General features: G+C 41.3%; 1 protein-coding gene across 2 annotated transcripts in view; it reads left to right on the top strand.

Moving 5' to 3' along the window:
- LOC126260134 (roquin-1) overlaps positions 1-26258 on the top strand; it is a 234916-nt gene that overhangs the window by 183222 nt on the left and 25436 nt on the right. For both annotated transcript variants that reach the window (XM_049957380.1, XM_049957381.1), the window contains exon 17: positions 15898-16005. In XM_049957380.1, the coding sequence (XP_049813337.1) occupies positions 15898-16005 (108 nt within the window). The remainder of the gene's footprint in view (positions 1-15897; positions 16006-26258) is intronic.

Consider the following 26258-nt stretch of genomic DNA (forward strand, 5'->3'; position numbering starts at 1 on the left):
AAGGATCCTCTGTCATACGTATCATCCAGCACTACAGTCAACATTTGAGTGATGGATTCATCTTTCAGGGCTGTGTTGTGTGAACACTGAAACAACGTTCTCCAGGAGATAGGAATCAACAAAATGGATGCCTGCAGTGTCAGCCGAAATGAACCCAATTTACCATAATTATGTGTAACAAGTTGAATCTACAACATGTTATTAGAACCCTCGACACTAGTGATACCAAATTTTTGCAAAACGTCGCAATTTTTGGGGTGTCGTGACCCACCCCACACATAAGCCTTACATGGTATGCCAAATGTTCTAACTTTTGATAACTGACAACAATTCTACGAATATAAGTCAATAAGTACGAGGGCCACTCCAAAAGAAATGCACACTATTTTTGTAAAAATACAGTTTTCATTCTGCATGTGTGAAAGTTTTACAGTGTGTAGATACATCCTTCCCGCTTGTTTTCAACCTTAGTTCAACCTGTTCCCGTGAGTGGCGCTGTCACAGCATATCTTCAAGATAGCTGCTACACTTGACGTTCGTCAGAAGCAACATGCTGTCATAGAATTCCTGTGCTGTGAAAACAAGACAGTGGGAAACATCCACAAGAGGTTGAAAAAGGTGTATGGAGATGCTGCTGTCGATCGTAGTACAGTTAGTCGGTGGGCAAGCAGATTACATGACGAAAGTGGGCACGGCAATATTGAGGATTGTCCTCGCAGTGGCAGGCCTCGTACTGCACACACTCCAGACAATGTGCAGAGAGTTAACGAATTGGTGACTGCTGACAGACGCATCACAGTGAACGAATTGTCACGCTATGTTGGGGTAGGGGAAGGAAGTGTTTGCAGAATACTGAAAGTGTAGGTGTTAAAAAAGGTTTGTGCCAGTTGGGTTCCCATGATGTTGACAGTGGCTCACAAAGAAACAAGAAAAACGGTATGCGGCGAACTTTTGGAACAGTACAAGAATGGTGGAGATGAATTTCTTGGAAGATCTGTGACAGGTGATGAAACATTGCTCCATCATTTTTCACCAGAGACGAGGATGCAATCAGTGGAGTGGCATTATGCAAATTCAACCAAGGGAAAAAAAATTCAAAACCATACCTTCTGCTGAAAAAGTTATGGCTACGGTGTTTTTCGATTCTGAAGGACTCTTGCTTGTGGTCATCATGCCAAGTGGAACCACCATAAATTCTGATGCATATGTGACGACAATGAAGAAACTTCAAGCTCAACTGAGTCGTGTTCGACCACATCGGTAAAAGCAGGATGTTTTTCTGTTGCATGACAATGCATGGCCTCATGTCAGTCAAAAAACCATGGAAGTGATCACAAAACTCGGATGGACAACACTGAAACACCCGCCTTATAGTCCTGACCTGGCTCCATGTGACTATCATCTCTTTGGGAAACTGAAAGATTCTCTTCGTGGAACAAGGTTTGAAGATGATGTCTCCGTTGTGCATGCTGCCAAACAGTGGCTCCAACAGGTTGGTCCAGAATTTTACCGTGCGGATATACAGGCGCTGGTTCCAAGATTTCGTAAGGCAGTTGAGAGGGATGGAAATTATGTGGAGAAATGAAAATATTGTTCCTAAAGGATGTATCTACACACTGTAAAACTTTCAAACATGTAGAATAAAAGATGGTTTTTTAAAAAAAAATAGTGTGCATTTCTTTTGGAATGAACCTCATATCCGCAGTTTTGCTCTAATTGTCTTTAGGTTGGCTGTAAGGCTTTATGCATTCAGCAGCCTCTAGATGGCACCACTATCTTTGCCTGTGGTAGGTTGCAACATTATCACACCAGTCTGCTGTGTACTGTTGTAACATAATGACATTCATGCCACTCTTTGTTTACACCATAGACAGACAGTGTTCCATTATATGTTTTTGTGGTCTGAAGGTATACCATGAGTGGCAGTTCATAGAATTCCTTTAGCACAATACAGGACAATGTTTTGTCACAATGAAGTGTTTACCAGTAGACTAAACAGTTCAGAAGTAGTCAGACAGGCATGAAGGGTCAGGAGAGAGCGGGATGTCCAGCTACAGCTACAGCTGACAAAATTCTGCATATGAAATTAAGCGTAGCAGGCTCAACTTTCACAAAGTATGTGCAAGATGAGCTTCAAAAGAGCACAAGCGAAACCATGTGTAGTGCTGATCTCTCCCTGTTAATTACCATCCGTTTGGCCCACTTAAAGGTGCTTTAAGAGGCTGTCGGTTGAGCTCTGATCAACAGGTGGAGGAAGCAATGCTGTGCAACCAAAAGCTTTTTTCTCGACCTCGTATCGGGAAGCTAGTGCAATGGTGTTTGAAGAACGAGGGTGGCTTGAAAAGTTCTCAGAATCACCACGAGAGGTCAGCACTAGCGCAAAGAGTTGTTCACGTGATATTCATTTGACTGGTGCCTGTAAGTATGTGCCACATCAGTACTCTTGGAAGAGAGCTTTGGCGGTGACATGGCGCTGTTGTTCCCGCATAGTGATTTCCGAAGATGGAAAAAAATCGAGATTTGAGCAGTGATTAAGTACTTCACAAAGAAAGGTATGAAAGCAAAGGACATTCATGCCAATCTCCAGGATACACTGGGGGACTCTGCTCCTTCATATTCAATTGTTGCCTAGTGGACAAATGAATTTTAATTTGGTCAGGAGAGCTTAGATGATGATCCACGCTGGGGTTGGCCAAGATGTGTCACTACTCCAGAAATCATTGTAAAAGTGCACAAAATGGTCATGAAGGATCACCAATTGAAAATGTGCCAAATTGCTCATGCTTTCCAGGTGCCATCTGAAAGGGTATATAACATTTTAACTGAAGAATTAGAAATGGAAAAAATTATCTGCAAGATGGGTGCCACAACTCTTGATGCTGGATCAAAAATGCATGAGAATGGATATATTGGAACAAAATTTTGCCCATTCAATGGAAAAACGAACAATATTTCTTGCGCCAGTTTGTGAGCACGGATGGAATTTGGGTGCACTACTACACCCCAGAGACAAAACAACAGTCAAAGAAGTGCTGATTCTCCGCCACCAAAGAAAGCAAAGAGAGTTCCTTTGGCAGGAAAGGTCATGGCATCAGTGCTCTGGGATACGAAGGGGATTCTGTTTGTAGATTATCTCCTCACTGGGCAAACAATTACTGGAGAGTACTATGCTAACCTCCTGGACAAATTGCAACAAAAGATATGCTAAAAAGCCCAGGTGTGGCAAGGAAGAAAGTCATCTTCCATCAAGACAATGCGCGCCAGCACACATGTGCCGTCGCCATGGAAAAATTACATGAACTAAGGTATGAATTGTTGCCACACCCACCTTATTCACACAATATGGCTGTCTCAGACTTCCATCTCTTCCCAAAACTTGGTGGATGAAGATTCACTTCAAACGAAGAATTGATAGCCGGAGTTGACAACTATTGTGCAGGCCTGTAGGAAACTCATTTTCGAGATGGGATCAAGGCACTGGAACATGGTTGGACCAAGTGCATTAATCTACAAGGAGGCTACATTGAAAAATAAAAAAAAGTTTCAGTGGTGTAAGTACTTTTTTTTTATTCTGTTCCGAGAACTTTCCAAACCACCCTCATACACTGAAAACAAGGTGAACACGTTGAAAAATGATATCAATAAAAAATGTGTACTCTTGTAATAAATTGTAAAAATCCATTGCAGATGCTTATTGACTTACCCTCGTAAATATTATCCACGTTCACATCAAAAATAGTTGAGTCATTAAGATTTTGAGATGAGTTTCTGGGCCAGTCAATGGCGATAACCAAGATTGTGATTAACTTATAAACTAAACAGACGCTTCAGTGCATGCTAGAACTGTTCATTTTGAAAACACTTGGGCCTGCACTTCCATTGTTGCATTATGAGCTTATGAATCATAGATGGCGGGAAAACTAATCAAAAATCCAGTTTTATTTTTTGCGGTATAAATTATTACCTGCCTAAAGTAGGTACATTGGATGAACAGAACTTTTGTGTACTGTTGCACTAGTGTACCCATTGTGTTCATAGTATATTATAAGATAGTATTATCTAATTATTGCAAATTTCTATCCTTTCATCCTCTGACTTTTAGGTCTTTGTCCCACTGATTTTTGTTATACCATCAGTCCTTAAGCCCCAATCCTCTGGAAATTGGGTCTGGCAGCACTACTCAATACACAATATGTGACCTTAGGGAAGGGTTGCCATCAAAGGATGTTTCAGTCACATCATCTTGACTATAGTGTGGACAGCCTGCTAAAAAGGACAGAATCATTTCACAGTGTACTGGATGGAATATCATTGGATTGGATGCTATCCAACAGCATATTTTTTTCTCACAGAAGTGCAGAGATTTGCACTTTCAGACTGATTGCCTATGTTGTAAGGATGGTTCTGATTTTAGTTCACAGGGAAGTTATTTAGTTCCACAAAGCTTTCCTTTCATTCCCTGCTTCACTTGTATGTAAGTCTACACACATTCACTAAAGGCAGGCAATGCAAAACTGTTTTCATATAGTTTATATCACATCAAATGACAGAGAATCAACATTAACGGCAGAGAATTAACCTTAACTGGATTTTCTGTTGATGCTTGGCAGAAAATAATTATATTAAATAGGAAACACTTTCTAACGTTCTGAAAAATTATATTTATTTCATCGAAAATCAGCTTTCAGCTTGCTAGGCAATTGTCAGTTGACAACTGAATGTTGCAAACCCAGATAAAATGACTTGCAACTTGCACAGATATTAAACACTACAAAGTCCAGGAAAGAATAACGACAGTATGGAATGTCAAACAGTGGAAAATCCAAGATGGAATGTCACAATATTGTGAAAAGGAAAGTTGCTACTCACCATATAGGAGAGATGCTGAGTCGCAGAGGGGCACAACAAAAAGGCTGTCACAAACAAAGCTTTCAGCTCGTAAGACAACAAACACTCACATACACACTCACACAAACGCAACTCACACACACGTGACTGTAGCCTCAGGCAACTGAGGCCACACTGAGTTGCAGGGACCAGTGTGGCCTCAGTTGCCTGAGACTGCAGTCGTGTGTGTGTGTGTGTGTGTGTGTGTGTGTGTGTGTAATTTTGACAAAGACCTTACTGGCCAAAAGCTTTATTTGTGACAGTCTGTTTGTTGTGCCTATCTGCAACTCAGCATCTCCGCTATATGGTGAGTAGCAGCTTTCCTTTTCACAATATTGTAACAGTATTGAAATGATAGAGTGCTGCTGACCAGATAGATTGCATCACAGACAGGCACAATAAAAAAGAATGTTAGAAATATTCAGCATTTGGACCAAGTCTTTCAACGGAAGCAGAAAACTCGCACACAAGCACATTTCACTCATGGCCACTGTCATTCCTAGGCAATAAGGCCCCAACTGCAACTACATCAGAAGTGAGCAGCAAACTATCTGTGGTGGGTAGTGGTGGAATGGAAGAGGTGTAGGAGGTTGTGGCAGAAAGATAGCGCAGTAGGGGTGGGCGAAGATGCTAGTGCTGCCTGTGGCATTGTGCAGGGATGTGTTGGGGACGCAATAGGGCTGTTATGTGCGGCCTGGGGAGGCAGCACTGGAAGGGTGGAGACGGGGGTAGAGGAGAGAAAGAGTTATGTAGGTGTGTTAGCGGGATAGAAAGCATGTATAGTATTGAAATGGCAGGTGAAGGACAGGGACCAGTGAAGATTGAGGCCAAGAGGATTAAAGGAATGAAGGATATGTTGCAGGGAGCTACACAATTCAGAAAAGCTGGTGTTGGTGGGAAGAATCCAGTTGGTTTGGGCTATGAAGCAGCTGTTGAAAGTGAAGTACATCACCTTGTATGGCATGCTCAGCAATTGGGTGGTCCACTTATCTCTTGGCCACAGTTTGGCAGCGACCATTCATACATACAGACAATTAGTTATCCCATCCACATAGAATGCAGCACAGTGGTTGCAGTTAAGTTGGTAGATCATATGTCTGCTTTCGCAGGTAGTCCTGCCTTTGATGGGGTAGGAGATGCCTGTGAAAGGACCTGGAGGAGATGGTAGCTGGAGGTTGTATGGGTCAGATCTTATATCTAGGTCTTTTGCAGAGATGAGAGTCCATGAGGTAAGGGATTGGTAGCAGTGGTGGAGTAAGGATGGATGAAGGAGTTGTTGAGGTTGTGGAGGAATGCAGAAAGGTGTCCTCACCCTCTGTCCAGTTCACAAAGATGTTAGTGAATCTGTACAAGAGGAGTGGTTTATGTTACTGAGTGGTTAGGAAGGATTCCACTAGCCACTAGATGGCTCATGAATAGGTTGGTGTAGGGTGGTGCCACGACAATGCCCATAGCTGTATGATGGATTCATTTGTAGGTCATCCATAGATGTATGATGGATTCATTTATAGGTCATGCCTTCGAAGGAGAGAAGTAAGTGACTGGGAATTGGGATTGGAAAATGTAGTATTCAGTAGGGGATGTGGTGTCATGGACAATGACGAGCAGGGTATCGAAAATTGCGGAGAGTCAGTGCAGGAAATAGTTTTTGTCTTTCATATAGCTGGGTAGTTTATGGGTAACAGGCTGAAAGACATTGGTCCATAAGTTCAGAGATTCTCTCTCTGGAGCACCTGTAATCGTCCATAATGAAATGTTGGTGGGTGGTTGGGTTTAGGCAACTTAGGAAGCGTGGAGAAAGCATGAGTGTGGGGAGTGACAGTGTGGGGAGGGAGATAAATTCTGTTGTGTTTCTGGGATGGACCAAGGGATCTGAGGAGGGACTGGAGCCCCTGCTGGATTTCTGGAGTGGGGTCACTGTGGCAGGTCTTGTAGATGGGTGTGTCTGACAATTAATGGAGTCCCTTCACCAGGTCATTCGTGTGGTTCATAACAATAGTGGTGGAACCTTTGTCAGTAGGTAGGATTATGAGGTCGAGATCAGTTTTTAGGTGGTGGATTGTGGTTATTTCTGCAGAAGGGGTATCAAGTGAAATTTGTGACTGAATTGAGGACTTTTTGGTAGGGAGTCTGCAGCATGTTATCTTGCATGGAGAATCATCGTCAGCTGGAGAAGTAACTTCATGTGTGCCACAGGGAAGTGTAAAGGGACTCTTGCAGTATATGTTGTATAGTAATGATCTTGCAGACAATATTAATAGTAAAATCAGGCTTTTTGCAGATGATGTAGTTATCTATAATGAAGTACTATCTGAAAGAAGGTGCATAAATATTCAGTCAGTCTTGATGAGATTTCAGAATGACAACTTGCTTTAAATGTTCAGAAGTAAAATTGTGCACTTCACAAAATGGAAGGGGGGGGGGGGGGACAAAAAAACAAAAAACAAAAAAACGTAGTATCCTATGACTATAATATCAATGAATCACTGTTGGAATCGGTCAACTTGTGTGAATACGTGGTTGTAACACTTTGCAGGGATATGAAATGGTATGGTCACATAGGCTCAGTTGTAGGTAAAACAAGTGGTAGATTTTGATTTGTTGTAGAATACTGGAGAAGTGAAATCAATCCACAAAGGAGATTGCTTACAAATCACTCATACAGAAAAGGGCAGCACGAATGTCCACAGGTTTGTTTAATCCATGGGAGTGTGTCACAGAGATACTGAAGGGACTGAGCCGGAAGACTCTTGAAGATAGGTCTAAACTGTCCAGAGAAAGTCTGTTAATGAAGATTCAAGAACCGCTTTTAAAAGATGGCTGTGAGAATATACTACAATCCCCTATGTATCACGTACACAGGGATCTTGAGGACAATATTAGAATAGATACTGCATGCACAGAGGCATTCAGTCAGTCATTCTTCCCACACTCCATACATGAATGGGATGGGAATAAAGCCCGATAACTGGGACATTCCCTCTGCGATGCACCTCACGGTGGTTTGAATACTATAGATGTAGATGTGAGTTTCCTTGTTGAGTGATTTGAAGAATGATGGTGAGGTAAGGTTTGAGAATTCTGAAAAGTTTACAGGGGGTGATTTGGGAGCAGTGGTGGTGGATAATGGTGAGATGGAGAAGTAAATTGAGTCAGGCAGAGTTCAGTATTAGTTTTTTATTAAGTCTGATCGGTAGGGTTAGTGGCAAAATAGTGTTTCCATTGCAGGGACCATGAGAAGCAGAGGTGCTCCTTAACATGACCAGCATTATAGAACTTGAGAGTTGTGCAGAAGGTAACCTTACAAAACCCTCTTGCATTGCATTACATTACTTAGTGTCTGTCCTTTGCTGTTTATAGTTTTCTATGTTTTATTGTTACCTTCCAAACCACACATGCCTTTCAACACTTACCACACACCTTGTGAAGCTGACTTCACAGTCACGCTGTATAATCTGTCACGTGCATGCACAGCACATGGCTATTGTGCCACAAGGATTGGGGGTGCAGTGCTTCGGTCCCACTTTCTTCCAGCCAATATAATTATTCCTGAACCTCCAAATTGATCCCACCACCTCCCTTCAGCTTCACCTTTATCATGTGTACGTTGTTACATCCCATACTTAACAACTACGACCCCCCTCCCCTCCCACTTTCCTTCCTTCATTTAAATATGCTCCTTACTGACAGCTTGTAATCCAAATACACCTGCTGCCTCCTCTCTTCACACATGTCCAACCAATGACCTACATCACACTGTGTTATCATATTTTTATGTATGTATTTATTTACATTTTCCTTTGATCTTATCCCCTTTTCACATCAATTTTATTTCATTTTTGTTTCTAGGCCCTAGTTACTCAGGTTTCACCATCCTTCACTGTACTTCTTCCAATTTGCCCTTAATTGATTTTTACACAATTTCACATATTATTACCTCTATCTGTTCAAGTTCTGTCAGTCCATAGCCCTCACTAACCTAGTCCTGCAAAGCCGTGTAAATCAGCCCCAAAACTCCTTGTGCTACCCTTCTCCATCAATAAAATCCTCCTGCTTTGCAATTCCATATTCCAAATTCCTGCATCCATCTCCCAGATTGTGAAACCCTTGCCCACCAGGAACTAGAGTAGCATGCACAACACCACCTCAAAAAAACTGCCCTTGTTGTTCACATCAGGCTTCAGCGTTGGACTATACTATCCACCACCATTACAAAAGCATCGATCAAATCTCCCCCACATTCCCTCATAGCTGCCAAACCCTCCCTTGCAACCATATTACATTTACCAAATCCTGAGAAACTAACTCCCACTATAGATCAGAAATGGAGTCTAATGTTGAGGTTTACATACATATGAAATCAAGGAACTGCTTCTATGTTAGTGCTGTAATGTCTTCCTTCCTGTCTGCTATAGTTCACGAATCTGACAAATCTGAGAACAGTGGCACTGCAATTGCTTCCTACTCATCAATTCATTCATTCTTACTGAAGCATGCAGAAGTGCAAGGCTGGTTGTGCCTTAGTACAGAAATTAAGTGCGCAATATTGCTGTTGTTAAGGATCACTGACAGGGCAAAAATAACGATTGTCAGAATCAGATTACCTCTAACGAAGCTATGTGGAGGTGGAAGACAAAAATAACAAGATGCAGTATATACAATTGCAAATGTGCTCGGTAAGAGGAAAAAGTTCAGTTCTATAGTCAACACTTCAGATGAAGAACATACAAAGTACATCCAATGAAAATAAAATGTGTATATGCTTGTCTGTTCCATTTCAGACACATGAAAATGTGTGAAAACAGGACACAGGGCAACATGGCTGATATATCCCTGCAAGCAGAAAGAGTGCTGTTTGTGTATTCTTTTAATCACGGTAACTTGTGTTTGCAAATTGACAGCGAATTGTGTAGCTTATAATTCATTTCTGTAACTTTTTTAAGATTTCTGTAAATTTAGTTTAGTAATTAACCACCATCCTTGTGTCCCCTTTTCTCGTACTGTTGACCCAGAGCCAGCAATATGAAGAAAGTATGTATATATCAGTGTTACTGTTAGACATTCTCTAAATAGAAATTAAAGTAAATTTACAGCAGTGCTAGAAACATTTTAATACACACCTCCATATACAAATATGGATGATGATTAGTGTTTTAGGGCGCACAACAACAAGGTTATCAGCGCCCACAAATATGGATAAGTGCATACATACATAATTATACTTACATATACATACTTACATATACATATGTACATTTATGAGATCCCCTCCCCCCTCGCATGAACTCAAGCACACGTGCATGCATGCCTCTACTCTTACATGCTGCCAGCTGAGAACTTTCCTACAACTTTATCTCCAAAGTCATTTTTGTACATCTAAACAGTGATGGTTCTAAACTGCTACGCTGAGGAACACCTGTAGTAATGTGTTTTGTATTGTTTAAATATTTCACAAAAATTTGCTTGAAACCTGTGCTGTATCTACCTTCTGCACCCTGTTTACCAGATACAGTAAGAACCTTTCATTTGATACTTCCCTTATTTGATACTTCCCTTATTTCTAATGATTTTACTTTGCTTGGTGGAATATTGTGGTAAGCCAAGTTGAAAGGGCAATCTGAAGTGCTCCCTGTTTGTAGCATACAGTTATTTTTCAAATAATATGCAGAAAAGAATATGTTTACACCATTCATAACATATTTGGTCTATGATTTTATGGATTCAGATCAGACTTTTTCCAATGGCAAGCAAAATTTTCAAATCCGTAGCACTCTTATACATTCAGCACTTTAAGAAAGTGAATGTCAAGTCAATTTCATCAGCACAATTTAGTTAATGTGATACTATGACATAATGGTTTTCCCATGCTTGTTTATAGCTTTATAGTTGTGCTTGCACAGTTTAGAATGGCCAAACAACTCCTTTAACTACATTCAAGTGCTGTATTCTATACAAAACAATTTCTTTGAATTTATGCTCATGACAGCCTTCAAACTCTGAGATACAAGATGTACATGTAATGCAAAGTTCATTATCTTGTGTTGTTAGGAGATAACTGTAGAGATGTCATCATTATTTCCATGTACATCCATAGACATTAAAAGGAGTATTATATAAAAGTATGTTACAATTTTATTTTCATTATCAGTTTTCCACTCCAGCATTCTACTCTAGTGTGTGTCCTTTACCATGCTTGTCTTAGGACTGTGTTCCAGCTGATTCACCTTGTTCATACATCCTCCTCCATTTGGTCCAGCCACCTCTTCCTTGGCTTTCCTAGTGGTCTGCTACCAATCACAACTGTGTGTAGCCATTGTTTTGCTATCCTACCTCATCCATTTGTTTGTCATGGCCAAACCATATGGAATGAACCTTTGTCCCTTTTTCTCCGAAGGATGTGTACAATCTAGCGTGTTCCTTTATTTTTTCACTGAACTTCATTTCTGTAGCCTGCAGTTTGTTGTCAACCTGTTTGGTTGTGTTGTGCAGCTTTCTAAGCCATGTGGTATGATGAGCACAAAGTATAACTGAAAGAGTCTCTCTCTTGATTTTTAAGGGTCTTCCTTGTTCCAGAATAGATTCCAAGCTTGATGATAGAAATTATCTGATTTTTTAATTTTGTTATTGATCTCATGCTGTATCCTTTTATCACTTGAAATGATACACTCAAGATATTTTCACTGGTCTGCTGTTTTCAGCTGTGTGTTTTCAAGCCTTATTTTTTCTCTCGAGTTCTGCCTATTGATTTACACTGCAACTGTTATTTATGTATTTGTTATTAATCAGTGTCATGTGGTTGGAGAGTTGTACCAGTTATTGTTTCAGATTAGTTTCTCATAAAAGCAACTGAGATCTACACTATGTGATCAAAAGTATCCGTACACCTGGCTGAAAATGACTTAAAAGTTCGTGGCACCGTCCATCGGTAATACTGGAGTTCAGTATGGTGTTGACCCACCCTTAGCCTTGATGACAGCTTCCACTCTCACAGGCATACATTCAGTCAGGTGCTGGAAGGTTTCTTTGAGAATGGCAGCCCATTCTTCGCGAGGTGCTGCACTTGAGGAGAGGTATTGATGTCGATTGGTGAGGCCTGGTATAAAGTCTGCATTCCAAAACACCCCAAAGGTGTTCTATACAATTCAGATCAGGACTCTTGTGCAGGCCAATCCATTACAGGGATGTTATTGCGGTGTAACCACTCTGCCACAGGCCATGCATTATGAACCGGCACTCGATTGTGTTGAAAGATGCAGTTGCCATCCGCGAATTGCTCTTCAACAGTGGGAAGCAAGAAGATGCTTAAAACATCAATGTAGGCCTGTGCTGTGATAGTGCCAAGCAAAACATGACCACCGCCTCCGAATTTTACTGTTGGCACTACACATGCTGGCAGATGATGTTCACAGGGCATTCGCCATACCCACACCCTGCCATCGGATCGCCACATTGTGTACCGTGATTTGCCACTCCACACGTTTTTCCATTGTTTAGTTGTCCAATGTTTACGCTCCTTACACCAAGCGAGGTGTCGTTTGGCATTTACCCGCATGATCTGTGGTTTAAGCAAGGTGTCGTTCGGCATTTACCGATGTGATGTGTGGTTTATGAGCAGCCTCTCGACCACCAAATCCAAGTTTTCTCACCTCCCACCTAACTGTCATAGTACTTGCAGCGGATCCTGATGCAGTTTGGAATTCCTGTGTGATAGTCTGGATAGATGCCTGCCTATTACACATTACGACCCTCTTCAACTGTCGGTGGTCTCTTGTCAGTCAACAGACAAGGTGCCTGTATGCTTTTGTGCTGTACGTGTCCCTTCACGTTTCCCCTTCACTATCACATCGAAACCAGTCGACCTAGGGATGTTTAGGAATGTGGAAATCTCATGTACAGACGTATGACACAAGTGACACCTGACCACCTTCGAAGTCCACGAGTTCCGCAAAGCGCCCCATTCTTCTCTCTTGTGATTTCTAATGACTACTGAGGCCACTGATATGAAGTACAGTGTACCTAATATGAAAAACGTATGTTTTTGGGTGTGTCCGGATACTTTTGATCAAGCAGCCAGCATATAGATAAATTCTCAGTAGACACTCTGTTTTTGACTCACAGAGTGTAATAGAAACATTTAAGAGTTGGATGTGATTCATGAGAATGTGAGAGTACAATACTCTTTGACCATATAGATGTAAACTTAGCATGTAGTAGGCATTATCTTTGTGAACAACAGTGAGCCTTTTTGATGAGTAAATAATGTACTGAAGGTACTGTTGTGCCCATGTCCATTTGTTTAAAAGAAAATGGAGAACATTTTTTAAAATAACATTGGAAGAAAAATATTTAAACATCTCTTACACATAGTTATTTGTCTTTCGAGAATTACAAGCAGTGTTATATGAAGAAACATTGGTTATCTGTAAAAGACTAGTGGATGATTACATACATCATCTCCCAACTTCTGAACTGCAGAAATAATTCTCATATTTGATAAATAAACACACAAATGTGTCAAGATGTTATAAATTGACAGCAGTGTTATGTGAAGGAACATTGGTTATCCGTAAAAGACTAGTGGATGATTACTAGGGCCCAGATTTTAATTACCTAAAAAACAGTGAAGTATGCAAGCATTTATGACCTAAAACTTACATAAATATGACCTTAAAAAATAAAATATGGCTTAATAGAAGTTTACTCAAATCATTCATGTTTGTTTATTTAATTTTTTATTCGCCGTAAAATAATACAAAATTCACTTCTCAAAATATTGTAAGTATAGTTCTTTCTTTCTGTACGGTTTGTGGCTAATTTGCACCTATTTTTTGAATGTCTGAATGTTTTATTTTCTAAACACAAAGTAGAGTGAAAAGATCATCTATCGAAACAGTAAAACAATGTTTTTATTTCTACATAGTATTTAAAGCATTTCACATTATTTAATACCGTATGTCAATCTTCAGTATCTGCAAAGTTGCACTGGATCACAAGGTGCATTTTCAGGTTTTCCGTTGTTTTGTACCTGGAGAAACTCCTCTCCACTTCACAAGACGTCACTGGAGCGTATTTGAAGGCAGCCAGGTCACTGGAGTTCAGCTTTGTTTCAGTATCTTCAAATGTTGTGGCATTCCCTGAAAGATTGTCACTAATTTTGCACAGTGTATAATATCCAGGATTCCGTTGGAGAACACTTTGCAATTTGGTTTTCACTTTGTCAGCCACATGACCATGAGCTCGACCCAACTCACTCTGCACATGTTGCACAATACTCAATGCCTCACATAGCTGAGTGTCAACAGCTTCCAGTCATTTGGTGGCTTTTGATATCACTGAAAAATTGGCGTTGATGTATGCCAAGTTTCGAGACAATGTATCTGTAAAAACTTCTTTCACAATTTTGATAGCACTTGATTCATCACTATCAAGCTCACAGAAGATTGTCTTTATTTGGGTGTAGTTGGTGCAGTAATACTCAGCAGCATTAAGCCAAGCACCTCATCGTGTAAGAACAGATTTAGGTGGGAGGGGCGTTGAAGGTGCTTGTTCCTTGAATTTCTGCACCCGTAGCGGAGCCTTCACATAGATTTTCTTTCCACAGGAAATTAATTTGTCCACGTCAGGGTAATTTGATTGCAACTCTGTGCAATGCACGTGTAAGGCAAGTGGCGTACGCCATACTGGGGTAGAGAATCTGAAGCCCTTTGGCTGCTTTAGTCATATATGAAGCACCATCTGTTACAAGCAGCAAAACGTTGTCTCTTTTCACACCATCTGGCCACAGTAGCTTCAGAGAGTTGTAAACAAATAGCAATTGTTTACTCTTATCGAGAGCTTCACACATTAGTAGGAACATATCTCCAGGGCCATCAACTTTTAGAACTCCAACAACATCATTTGCAATATATCGCCCACTAATATCCATAGTTTCATCTATTGACAGCCATATCTTTTGTTGCTCAGCAATAGTAATTCGTATTTTGTTGAGCACATCATTGTAGCATACGGATAAATAGTTCTTTCTCAGTGTGTTGTGTACTTCTCCAAGAACCATCTGAAGCGTGGATTCTTCAGCTTTTCGAATGGGATGTTGCAGGACACCATCATCTCACACAAATCCTTGCAGAATGATTGCATGGTTGACGATTGACCTGTCTGTTCAAATAACAACGTTTGCCTGCTGTTATTTTCGTTTCACACAGCTGCTGTGTTTAGCGGTATTACAGTGTTTTTGCACATTAAAGCGCTTTCCTGCACTAACTTTAACTTCACACAGTTTACAAAATAATATTTTCCCATCAGTACTAAAGAACTTCTCTCCAAATTCTCGAACATATCCTCGCAACTTCACGCTGTTGGAGCACTTTGCTTTAGGCATGTTGAACAAGCAAAGGCTGTATTCAAACTGGTTGCTGGGAACACTTGTGCGACTGTGATGATTATTATAGCAGAAGCTGGCTTTGTTGGCTCTGAGAGTGTATTGTCGACTATGCGCAACAATGTTTTATATTCGCAAAACGACTGTTGTGGTATACCGATTTTCTGCTACAGTCCTGAGAAATAAAGCTGTGTACTAATTTATCTGTTTATCTTTCATAATAGCACGTTAAATATTGTCTCATGAGCAACATATTCATTTTCTTATTTGTGTGTCCCATAAGATACGAGAAAAACTGTATATGCATTTTTGGCAAAAGTTGACGGAAATATGACCTATTATATTAGAAGTTAGCCACAGTATGATGTATTACTAAAATTTGTTGTAATATGACTATATGCACAATCAAAATACATTTTTCGACACTAAAATGACTAGATTTGTGTATAAATTGTTCTAAAATTCACCCTATAGCTCAGAAAAAAAAATATGACTTGTCACTAAAATCCGGGCCCTGATGATTACATACATCATCTCCCAACTTCTGAACTGCAGAAATAATTCTCATATTTGATAAATAAACACACAAATGTGTCAAGATGTTATAAATTGATGTAGTAAATTTGTTACAGAATTTCTTATCATCGGCATTGCCAATACCAGCCGGTGAATTTTTAAGTAATAAAAATGACAGTTACTCTACTGATCTGAAGTACAATGGAGATTGTCGAAGTGATGATGTAAGTATCAGTATTCATTTTTTCTTCCTTTTCAGTTTAAAGTGCTGAACTGTTTCATAATTTGTAATTTTGTATTTATTGCACAACTGTAGTGTTGTCATAATTAGAGTGATGAGACCAGATGCTTGAGACGTGTGTCTTTTGTTTAATTTATTGCTCTTTGTCTGTCTTTTTTCCATGTGAAATAATTTTTTAGCTGTTGACACATTTGAAGCTTTAGGGGATGAGATCAGTTGTGTATTTGTCATAGAAACTTCTAGTTTTGTCTGATTCGCTGTGTACCTATGAATGGAAGGAAAAAGGCATATTACTGGTAAACATTTTATCACTAGACAGGCTGTGAGTGACACACACAATTTCTCTAAGAGGACAAGAGTGAGTAGGAAACAGACTGTCTTCAAAGAAACTATCCCATCATGGCCATTGATCCATATAGAGACCACAAAATGTCAGTGTGGATAACTGGACAGGACTTGGAGCTCTTTCTTTCACCAATTGCACACCAATAGCTTAACCATTGTACAACCTTGTTTTGTTTCTGAATAGAATTTCCCTTTCAGTATATAGGAAAGTTCTGATAGAAAATAAATAATTTAGGACTAAAGGAGAGCACCCACAGAATTGCAGGCATTCAGTCACTGAAGGCAAAACACAAAGGAGAAAGAAAACTTGCTAGCTATCAGAGTAAACCCATTCTTGAGCTAGAGTACACACACACACACACACACACACACACACACACACACACACACACACACACAACCTGTGCTGTTTCACTGTGCTTGCTGGAATTGCATTTTGGCAAATGGAAAAGGGTGGGGTGAGGCGGGATGGGTGGAAGGAGGAGGAGATTAATGTTCAACGTCCCATCAACATCGAGGTCATTAGGGACAGATCAAAAGCTTGGGTCAGGGAAGGATGGAGAGGAAATCGGCTGTGCCCTTTTTCAAAGAGACCAACCCTGAACTTGCCTGAAGTGATCTACAGAAATAATGGAAAACATAAATCAGGATGGCTGGACGTGGGTTTGCACTATCATACTACCGAATACGAGTTCAGTGTGCTAACCACTGTGCCATTCCACTCAGTGGATTGGGCCGAAAACAGAGAGAGGTAGGAGACAGAAAAAGGAGTGGGGGAGGGGATGGTTAGTGGCTCAGATGAAGGCCAGGAATTTGGGAGGGAGAAGTAGCTGGTGCATGGGGTAGGCATGTATTGTGTAGGTACCAAAGCCAGTGGGCTGCAGTGTATGATGAAAGTGACATGGATTTGGAGGGAGTGACAGCTCAAAGAAAGTAGAAATTTATGGGTGGAAGGTGTAACAACAGTAGGTTAACAGAGATTAAGGCCAGGAGGGTTACAGGAGTGAAGGATGTCTTGCAAGGATGGCTCACATCTGTGTAGTTCTGTAAAGTCAGTGGAGAGCAGGAACAAGATGGCATGGACTGTGAAGCAGCTTCTGAAATTGAGCATGTTCTGCTCAGCTGCATGTTGTGCCACTGGGTGTTCAGCTTCGTACTTGGCCCCAATTTGGCGGTGGCCGCTTATGGTGGACAGCTGATTGCAGCACAATTGGTATACAACATGGCTGGTGAGGTAGGATAAACCTGTGACAAGACTGGAGCAGAAAGTGTTTGGGGGGGGGGGGGGGGGGGATTGAACAGGTTTTGCATCTGTGTTTTCCACCGGGATGTGTTCCCTGTGGCAAAGGGTTGGAAACTTTGCCACCTATGGACGGAGTTATCTGCAGTGAAAAGAATACCTTTGCCCCATTTTGCTGTTGGTCTCATGAGGCCTTCACAGTCAGGCACAGCCACTTAACCCCAGTTCTCAAGCAGATTTCCCATGCCAAAATGTGCTACACAGAAGTGTCACCCTTGTCATCCAATATCATCCTTGACTGCAACCACTGAATCACATCCTTTGCCAGGACTTTGATTGTCTATGAACATACCTTGAAGTGAGGGATATCGTACCCAAGATTCTTCCCAACCCTCCTAAAGTGGTATTCCGTTGCCTATCCAATACCCTAGACCATCCATACGCCACTTGCACTCCCAAGCCACTCGCCCAACACTTCCTACTCCAGCTCTGTCACAGGATTATCCCACTTCATCAGAGGCAGGGCCAATTGCGAGAGCATCCATGTCATATACAACACTGCTGCAATCAGTACACAGCTTGTTGTGTTGGAATAACAATCAAGTAGCTGTACAATTGAAAGAATGGCCACCATCAAACTATAACCAAGAACAAAACTGAGCACCTACTGGAATATATTCAAATTCAATGGCTGCTTCACAACCCAGGCCATCTGGATCCTTCCCTCTCCTCCACCTCCTCTTCCCGCTCTACCTCCAAATCCACCAGCTTTTCTGAGCTACAAAGATGAGAGTTATTCTCACAATATATCCTTCGTTGCTGTAACCTTCTTAGCCTCCATCTATCTTAACCCACTGTCCCCACACTTTCCACCTAATCATTTCCCCTTCCTCAGTCCTGTCACCTCCTTTGAATCCCTGTCTTCTACATTACATCCACTGCATCCCACACCAGCTTCAGTATTCACACATCACAGGGCTAGCCCATGTAGCTGCCACCCCTCTCACCCACATACCTGGTCAGTAAACCTGCTGCTTCCCTCTAAGCCACTAGCTCTCCCCCTCCCCACTCCCCTCCCCTCTCTAAGCACTCCATTTAACACAATACCCATTCCACCCTACTCCACTTGCTGAAATGCAATCCTGGCATTGTGTATCCAGCCAGCACAATGTAGGAGCACAGGTGTGTGTGTGTGTGTGTGTGTGTGTGTGTGTGTGTGTGTGTGTGTGTGTGTGTGTTAGGGGGCCTCTAGTTCAACTTAGGATTTATTCTGAAAGCTGACAAGTTTTCTTCCTGTGTCATGTTTGCATGTTGACAACTCAACACTTCGAGAGGTGCCCTAAGTTATTTAGAATTTTTCTTTTTATATTGCTTAAATAATATGTGTAAATTACATATAACTGCCACAAATGTATTAAAATGGCTCTTAATATGCATTTTTACAACGTAAATAAAAATTAATGTTAGGAATATCTGAAACAGAATATTATTAATTGCAAGCATACAGAAAGAGAAAATTCACAAATAGAGACTTAACGCTAGATACTTCCCATCATAATCTTATTTTTTGGAACCACATGTTGTGTATTCAGGGCAAAAAAGAGGAAATAGTTGCGGGAGATTGGGAAGGGGAGGCAGGACACCTACAGTCAAGGTTTCTGAGATACCCACCATGCATGCTTCTATGGATGTATGTGCACCACGTATAGAACACACTGACTGACTTCCTGAAGTTTGCTACTTTGCTACTTACCTTAAAGATGACACATTGAGTTGCAGGCGGGCACAACAAAAAGACACTTATACATTTGCTTTCTGTCAAAGTCTTATTCAGAACAGGAAAAACACACACACACACACACACATTCACACAGGCAAGCACTCTTAATGTCAAAGAGCACTGTCTGGTGGAATGTGCAGGGACCATATTGCCAACAGGCACTGCATCAGGAGGCTATGGGGGAAGGGGAAGGGGGTAATGGGGAGTGGAAAAGGAGAGGAATGGGCAAGGGGAAAGATGGGAGGTGCATTGGCAGAGGGCAGCCCACAAAGAGGGCGAGGGGACAAGAGTAGGTTGTAGACTGGGAAAATTCAGGAACGGAGAATGTGTTGTAAGGATAGCTCTCATCTGCACAGTTCAGAAAAGCTGATGGTGAAGGGCAGGATCCAGGTGGGTCAGGCAGTGAAGCAGCCATTGAAATCGAGCATGTTATGTTCATCTGCATGTTGTGCCACTGGTTGGTCTACTTTGCTCTTTGCCACAGTTTGGTGGTGGGTGTTGGTCCTGTTGGACAGCTGGTTGGTAGTCATGTCAGTATAAAAGCTGTGCAATGATTGCAGCAGGGCTAGTGTATGACAAGGCTGCTTTCACAGGTGGCCTGGCCTTTGATGGGTTAGGCTAAGCCTGTGACAGGACTGGAGTAGGAAGTGCTGGGTGGATGGATTGGGCATGTCTTCCATAAGGCTATGATCCCTGTGTTAAGGAGTTGGGGTTCAGAGTTGGAGTGGCATAGGGATGGACTAGGATGATGTGGCAGTTGGGTGGGCAACATAATATTACTTAAGGAGGGTTGGGAAGGACCTTTGGTAGTATGTCCCTCATTTCAGGGCATTATGATAGGTAATCAAAGCCCTGATGAAGGATGTGATGCAGTTTTTCCGGTCTGGGGTGGTATTGTGTGACAAAGGGGGCACTCCATTATAGATGGTTCTGAGGCTGGTGGGAGCATTGGGGATATGAAGGGAAATGGCACGGGAGATCTGTTTATGAATTGTATCTGCGATATAGTGCCTATCTGTGAAGGCCTTGGTGAGACCCTCAGCATAATGGGCAAGGGAGTTCCTGTCACTACAGATACACCATCCCCAGGTGGTCAGGCTGTGTGGGAGGGATTTTTTAGTTTGGAAGGACTGACTGCTGTCAAAATGCAGGTACTGTTGGTGGTTGGGAAGTTTAATGTGGACAGAGCCACAGAAAGGAGGTGGTCAGCATCTAGGAAATTGGCACACTGGGTTGAAGAGGACCAGGTGAAGCAGAGGAGAGAGAAGATGTTAATATTGTGAAAGAATGAGGATGCGGTGTCTTGGCCCGGGTCCAGGTCTTGAAGATGATATCAGTAAACTTGATGCACACAATCATAGCCCGTATTTATAAAAGAATTATGTATCCCAAAATTGAGAAAGTCTTTTTGGCTATTAAATAAATACTGAATTGTGATAGTGACATAGGAAGAAATCTTGCAGTTCATTGATCTGTGTTCCTTGGCATGTTTGTAAAATCTGAACAGTGATAACAAACGTACTTATATTTACATAATAGAGAATATTACAGAACATAGTTCTGTTACATTAATGATAAATTCCCAGAATCTAATATAAAACACAAAGGTGAATAAAAACTTTTTGGATACAGCAAGACTCCAACTAGGTAAACGTTACTTTGTATCTCCGCATTTTTATCCACATTCCAGTCAGAGCTGCCAGTGGTAGCAGTCATGTGCGCTTGAGATGGGATTGCTTGTGTGAATGTGTGTGTGTTTTCTTTTTGCAGAAGGCTTTGGCCGAAAGCCACGATATGTAATAGTCTTTTCATCTGCAACTCAGTGGGTAATATTCATGGTGACCAGCAGTCTATGCTTTTCTTAACATTATTGATATTCCAACCTGGCGTTTCCATTGTTCAAATGTGAAAATTATTCAACCACTAATATGATGATGATCTGTCATTTTATTACAACAACTTGTACCAAGAATGACACATTTTCAAGAGGTCCTCAATGTGCTGGTGCATTGAAATGGTATATATTCATAGAATGGTAATGTGGTTGCATGCCATGCAGTGGATCCGGGTTTGATTCCCAGCTGGGTTGGAGATTTTCCTTGCTCGTGGACTGGGTGTTGTGTTGTCCTCATAACATTTCATCTTCATCACCGGCATGTAAGTCACCCAATGTGGCGTCGACTGAAATAAGACTCGTACTTGGTGGCCGAACCTCACCGGATGAGGCCTCCCAGCCAACAATGCCATAAGATTTCATTTCATTTGTTATATAAAAGCCACCAAACATGGGTTTCAACTAAAAATGACAAAATGCAGTACAGGTTGTTAATAAATGAATGGAGCAGTTTTAAAATTAATAATAAATCGATCAATCACATTATACGAGCAGACCTTCCAGCATGATCAGCAGTAACTGTCCCAGTTTTTGATGCATTAATCACAACCCTTAAATATATGCACCCTTGGTCCCACGACACACGCCTACATGGTAACTAATTTTTTTCCTATATTCAGTGTAGCATGTATTCTGTGAAAGTCTGCAGTGCATGCTTTATCTGACCTCACACTTTCTCAAGGCATGAGCATAGGAGGTTCATAAACCCAGTCTTTCACTGACCCCCACAGAAAAAAATTGTGAGGTGTTAAATTTGACAAACGGTTTGTTTACGGGAGAAGTTGATTGTCGGCTCTTGCAGTACATCCAATCCAGTGTCTGTGAAGAATGTGATTAAGAAGCTTGCATATATTCATGTGAAAATAGTGTGGAGCACCATTCATTTGCAAAGGTAATCATTATAACTGGTATTCAGCTGGGGTAATAACCAGGTTTCCAATATGTCTTAAAGTGAGTTACCTGTCACCGTTTGTTGTTTGAGGAGAAATGGGCTGTGCACTACCTTGCATAACACTGCACAGAAAATGTTCACTAGAGAGTCACACTGATGCTGCATCTGCATATGTTGTTTCTTGCTTCCCCAGTTACAGACATTGTGTGTGTTCACCTCGACACTTGCATGGAAAGTGGCTTCATCGCAGGAGGTGAGGCTTTCTGCAAAAGCAATGCCCTCCATTTCTAACTTCAACTCTTCTCAAGAGCACCGCTTTTTCACTTTGTCTGCAACACCTTTCACACCGTAATAATTGGTGTGGACAATTCCGTGTTTGCTTTATTAAGTGACTTATGAGGATTCAATGAAAGGTTCTTTTTAAGGTTTGCATTAGATGCATAGGGCAACCATGACTCTTCCCCTTACAAAGGCTTCCAGTTTCCACGAACTTTTGGTACTACCTATCTATGTTATTCTTGTGTGGTGGGTCTTTCCTAAACCATGCAAGAAACTCATCCTGCACTATAACCAAAGATCTGAACACCTCAAAACAGAGCACAGGAAGCCTTTTCCTGTTGAGACGCCATCTTGGAGCCATATACTATGCTAGTGCAGTAAGCCCGACAATCGAACAGCGAGCAGCGCATCAAAAACTTAGACAGTTGCAGCTGCTTATGCTGTAAGGCTTGCCCATGTTAAGTAATAAATCGATTTATTATTAATTCATTCATCATTCATTTATAAGCACCTCATACTGTTAAATGTGTTTCTTACCACATTCCCAAATTATTATAGAACTTCTTTTTTGTTTCACTTGCAGCAGTTTTTTACTCAACATGAATTGACAGGAAGTGACATCATAAAACTGGTACATCTCCACATCCACATCGGTTTTACAATATGTATGAGAATGGCGTAAGACAACAGGGTGATCTCAGATTGGGAGGATGGTAGGTAGATGGAACGGACCTGAAATGGGGAAAGATAGGAACAGAATAAGAGGGTTAGGGAAGATATGGCTTTGGAGGAGCAAGTAGCTGTGTGCGGAGACTGGTTGGGGACTGGCATATCTGGGAGGAACATAGATGGGGAAAAGAGGAAACTGAAGAGAACAGGGGCAAGGATTCAGTGTAAGAGGAAAGGAAAGAGACAGTAAAATATTCCAATGAGGGAATTGTGATGGAGTAGAGGAGAAACAGTGTGAATGAGGTGCTGAGGGAGGTGGGATTGGAAACTAGGAAGTGTAAAAAGAGTATTGAAGGATGGAATCCAGTAAATTATAGCAACAAAGTTGATGTTTAGGGAGAGTTTCCACTTGCACTATTGAAAAAGATAGGTGCTGGTAAGGAGAATCCAAATGGCGTAAGTTGTAAATCAGCCATTCAGGCTAACGAAAGTATGTTGGACAGTACACTAAGTCATGTGATGGTCTAGCTGGCTTTTGGCTACAGGATGGTGGTAGTGGTGGTGGTCTTTCATTAGACTGGCTAGCTCATTTGTGCTCTTACACACACAGAATGCTCTGCAGTGGTTAAAATGAGGTTGATTTGTGATGTAGCTGCACAGTGTGGTGGTCTTTAATGAGTTGATAAATGCTAATGACAGGGTTGAAATAGGAATTGTTGCGCAGATATATGGGGTAGGTTTTTAACATGGGTCTTCAATGGGGCTGCGATCCATTGGATAAGGTTTTGTGAGCAGAAGAGTCTTATGGATGGACAAAGCTATTGCTTAGGTTGGGTAGATGGCAGAGTACCACCTTGGGAGGTAGGGGAGGGTGTTTCTCATTTCAATGTGCAATGAAGTTTGTCAAAGCATTTGAAGAGACCCTGGTTAAGTCTTACAGTTCTGGGTGGTAAGAAGTGGCTAACAGGGTCCTCATTTGTGGTTGGTTAGCAAGTGTGAGAGGAGTGTTAGGTATGCTAGGAAATAGGACAGGGGTCATCTGTTTTTGAAATGGTTAGAGTGTTTTTTTAAAAAAACTGACATATTGTCAATTGGAAATATGCTACCTTTGTAAAAGTTTTTATAATAATTTATTACATTACAATCACTTAAGATATGTAACAATATTCACATTACTGTTTTTGGCAAGTAGTTGCTATTTTCAGGTGTTTTTAATCCAATAAAAAGGCATTGGACACATATAGTAACAAATATAGTTAGGCTAAATGCCAACTATATTTGTTTGTTGCCATCTTCAGATGTGCTCAATCCACTAAAAAAAGCATTGTATCTATATATTAACAAATGTAGAGTGGTTGTAATGTCTTCATCTACATCTACATCCATACTCTGCAAGCCACCTGACGGTGTGTGGCGGAGGGTACCCTGAGTACCTCTATCGGCCCTTCTATTCCAGTCTCGTATTGTTCGTGGAAAGAAGGATTGTTGGTATGCTTCTGTGTGGGCTCTAATCTCTCTGATTTTATCCTCATGGCCTCTTCGCGAGGAGGGAGCAATATACTGCTTGACTCTTCGGTGAAGGTATGTTCTCGAAACTTTAACAAAAGCCCGTACTTAGCTACTTGAGCGTCTCTCCTGCAGAGTCTTCCACTGGAGTTTATCTATCATCTCCATAACGCTTTTGCGATTACTAAATGATCCTGTAACGAAGCGCGCTGCTCTCCGTTGGATCTTCTCTATCTCTTCTATCAACCCTATCTGGTACGGATCCCACACTGCTGAGCAGTATTCAAGCAGTGGGCGGACAAGTGTACTGTAACCTACTTCCTTTGTTTTTGGATTGCATTTCCTTAGGATTCTTCTAATGAATCTCAGTCTGGCATCTGCTTTACCGGCAATCAACTTTATATGATCATTCCATTTTAAATCACTCTTAATGTGTACTCCCAGATAATTTATGGAATTAACTGCTTCCAGTTGCTGACCTGCTATTTTGTAGCTAAATGATAAGGGATCTATCTTTCTATGTATTCACAGCACATTACACTTGTCTACATTGAGATTCAATTGCCATTCCCTGCACCATGCGTCAATTCGCTGCAGATCCTCCTGCATTTCAGTACAATTTTCCATTTTTACAACATCTCGATACACTACAGCATCATCTGCAAAAAGCCTCAGTGAACTTCCGATGTCATCCACAAGGTCATTTATGTATATTGTGAATAGCAACGGTCCTATGACACTCCCCTGTGGCACACCTGAAATCATTCTCACTTCGGAAGACTTCTCTCCATTGAGAATGACATGCTGCATTCTGTTATCTAGGAACTCTTCAATCCAATCACACAATTGGTCTGATAGTCCATATGCTCTTAGTTTGTTCATTAAACGACTGTGGGGAACTGTATCGAACGCCTTGCAGAAGTCAAAAAACGCGGCATCTACCTGTGAACCCGTGTCTATGGCCCTCTGAGTCTCGTGGACGAAAGCGCGAGCTGGGTTTCACACGACCGTCTTTTTCGAAACCCATGCTGATTCCTACAGAGTAGATTTCAGTCTCCAGAAAAGTCATTATACTCGAACATAATACGTGTTCCAAAATTCTACAACTGATCGACGTTAGAGATATAGGTCTATAGTTCTGCACATCTGTTCGACGTCCCTTCTTGAAAATGGGGATGACCTGTGCCCTTTTCCAATCCTTTGGAACGCTACGCTCTTCTAGAGACCTACGGTACACCGTTGCAAGAAGGGGGGCAAGTACCTTCGCATACTCTATGTAAAATCGAACTGGTATCCCATCAGGTCCAGCGTCCTTTCCTCTTTTGAGCGATTTTAATTGTTTCTCTATCCCTCTGTCGTCTATTTCTATATCTACCATTTTGTCATCTGTACGACAATCTAGAGAAGGAACTACAGTGCAGTCTTCCTCTGTGAAACAGCTTTGGAAAAAGACATTTAGTATTTCGGCCTTTAGTCTGTCATCCTCTGTTTCAGTACCATTTTGGTCACATAGTGTCTGGACATTTTGTTTTGATCCACCTACTGCTTTGACATAAGACCAAAATTTCTTAGAATTTTCTGCCAAGTCAGTACATAGAACTTTACTTTCGAATTCATTGAACGCCTCTCGC

This window comes from Schistocerca nitens, chromosome 5 (genome assembly GCF_023898315.1).
Source record: "Schistocerca nitens isolate TAMUIC-IGC-003100 chromosome 5, iqSchNite1.1, whole genome shotgun sequence".
NCBI classification, from domain to species: Eukaryota; Metazoa; Arthropoda; class Insecta; order Orthoptera; family Acrididae; genus Schistocerca; species Schistocerca nitens.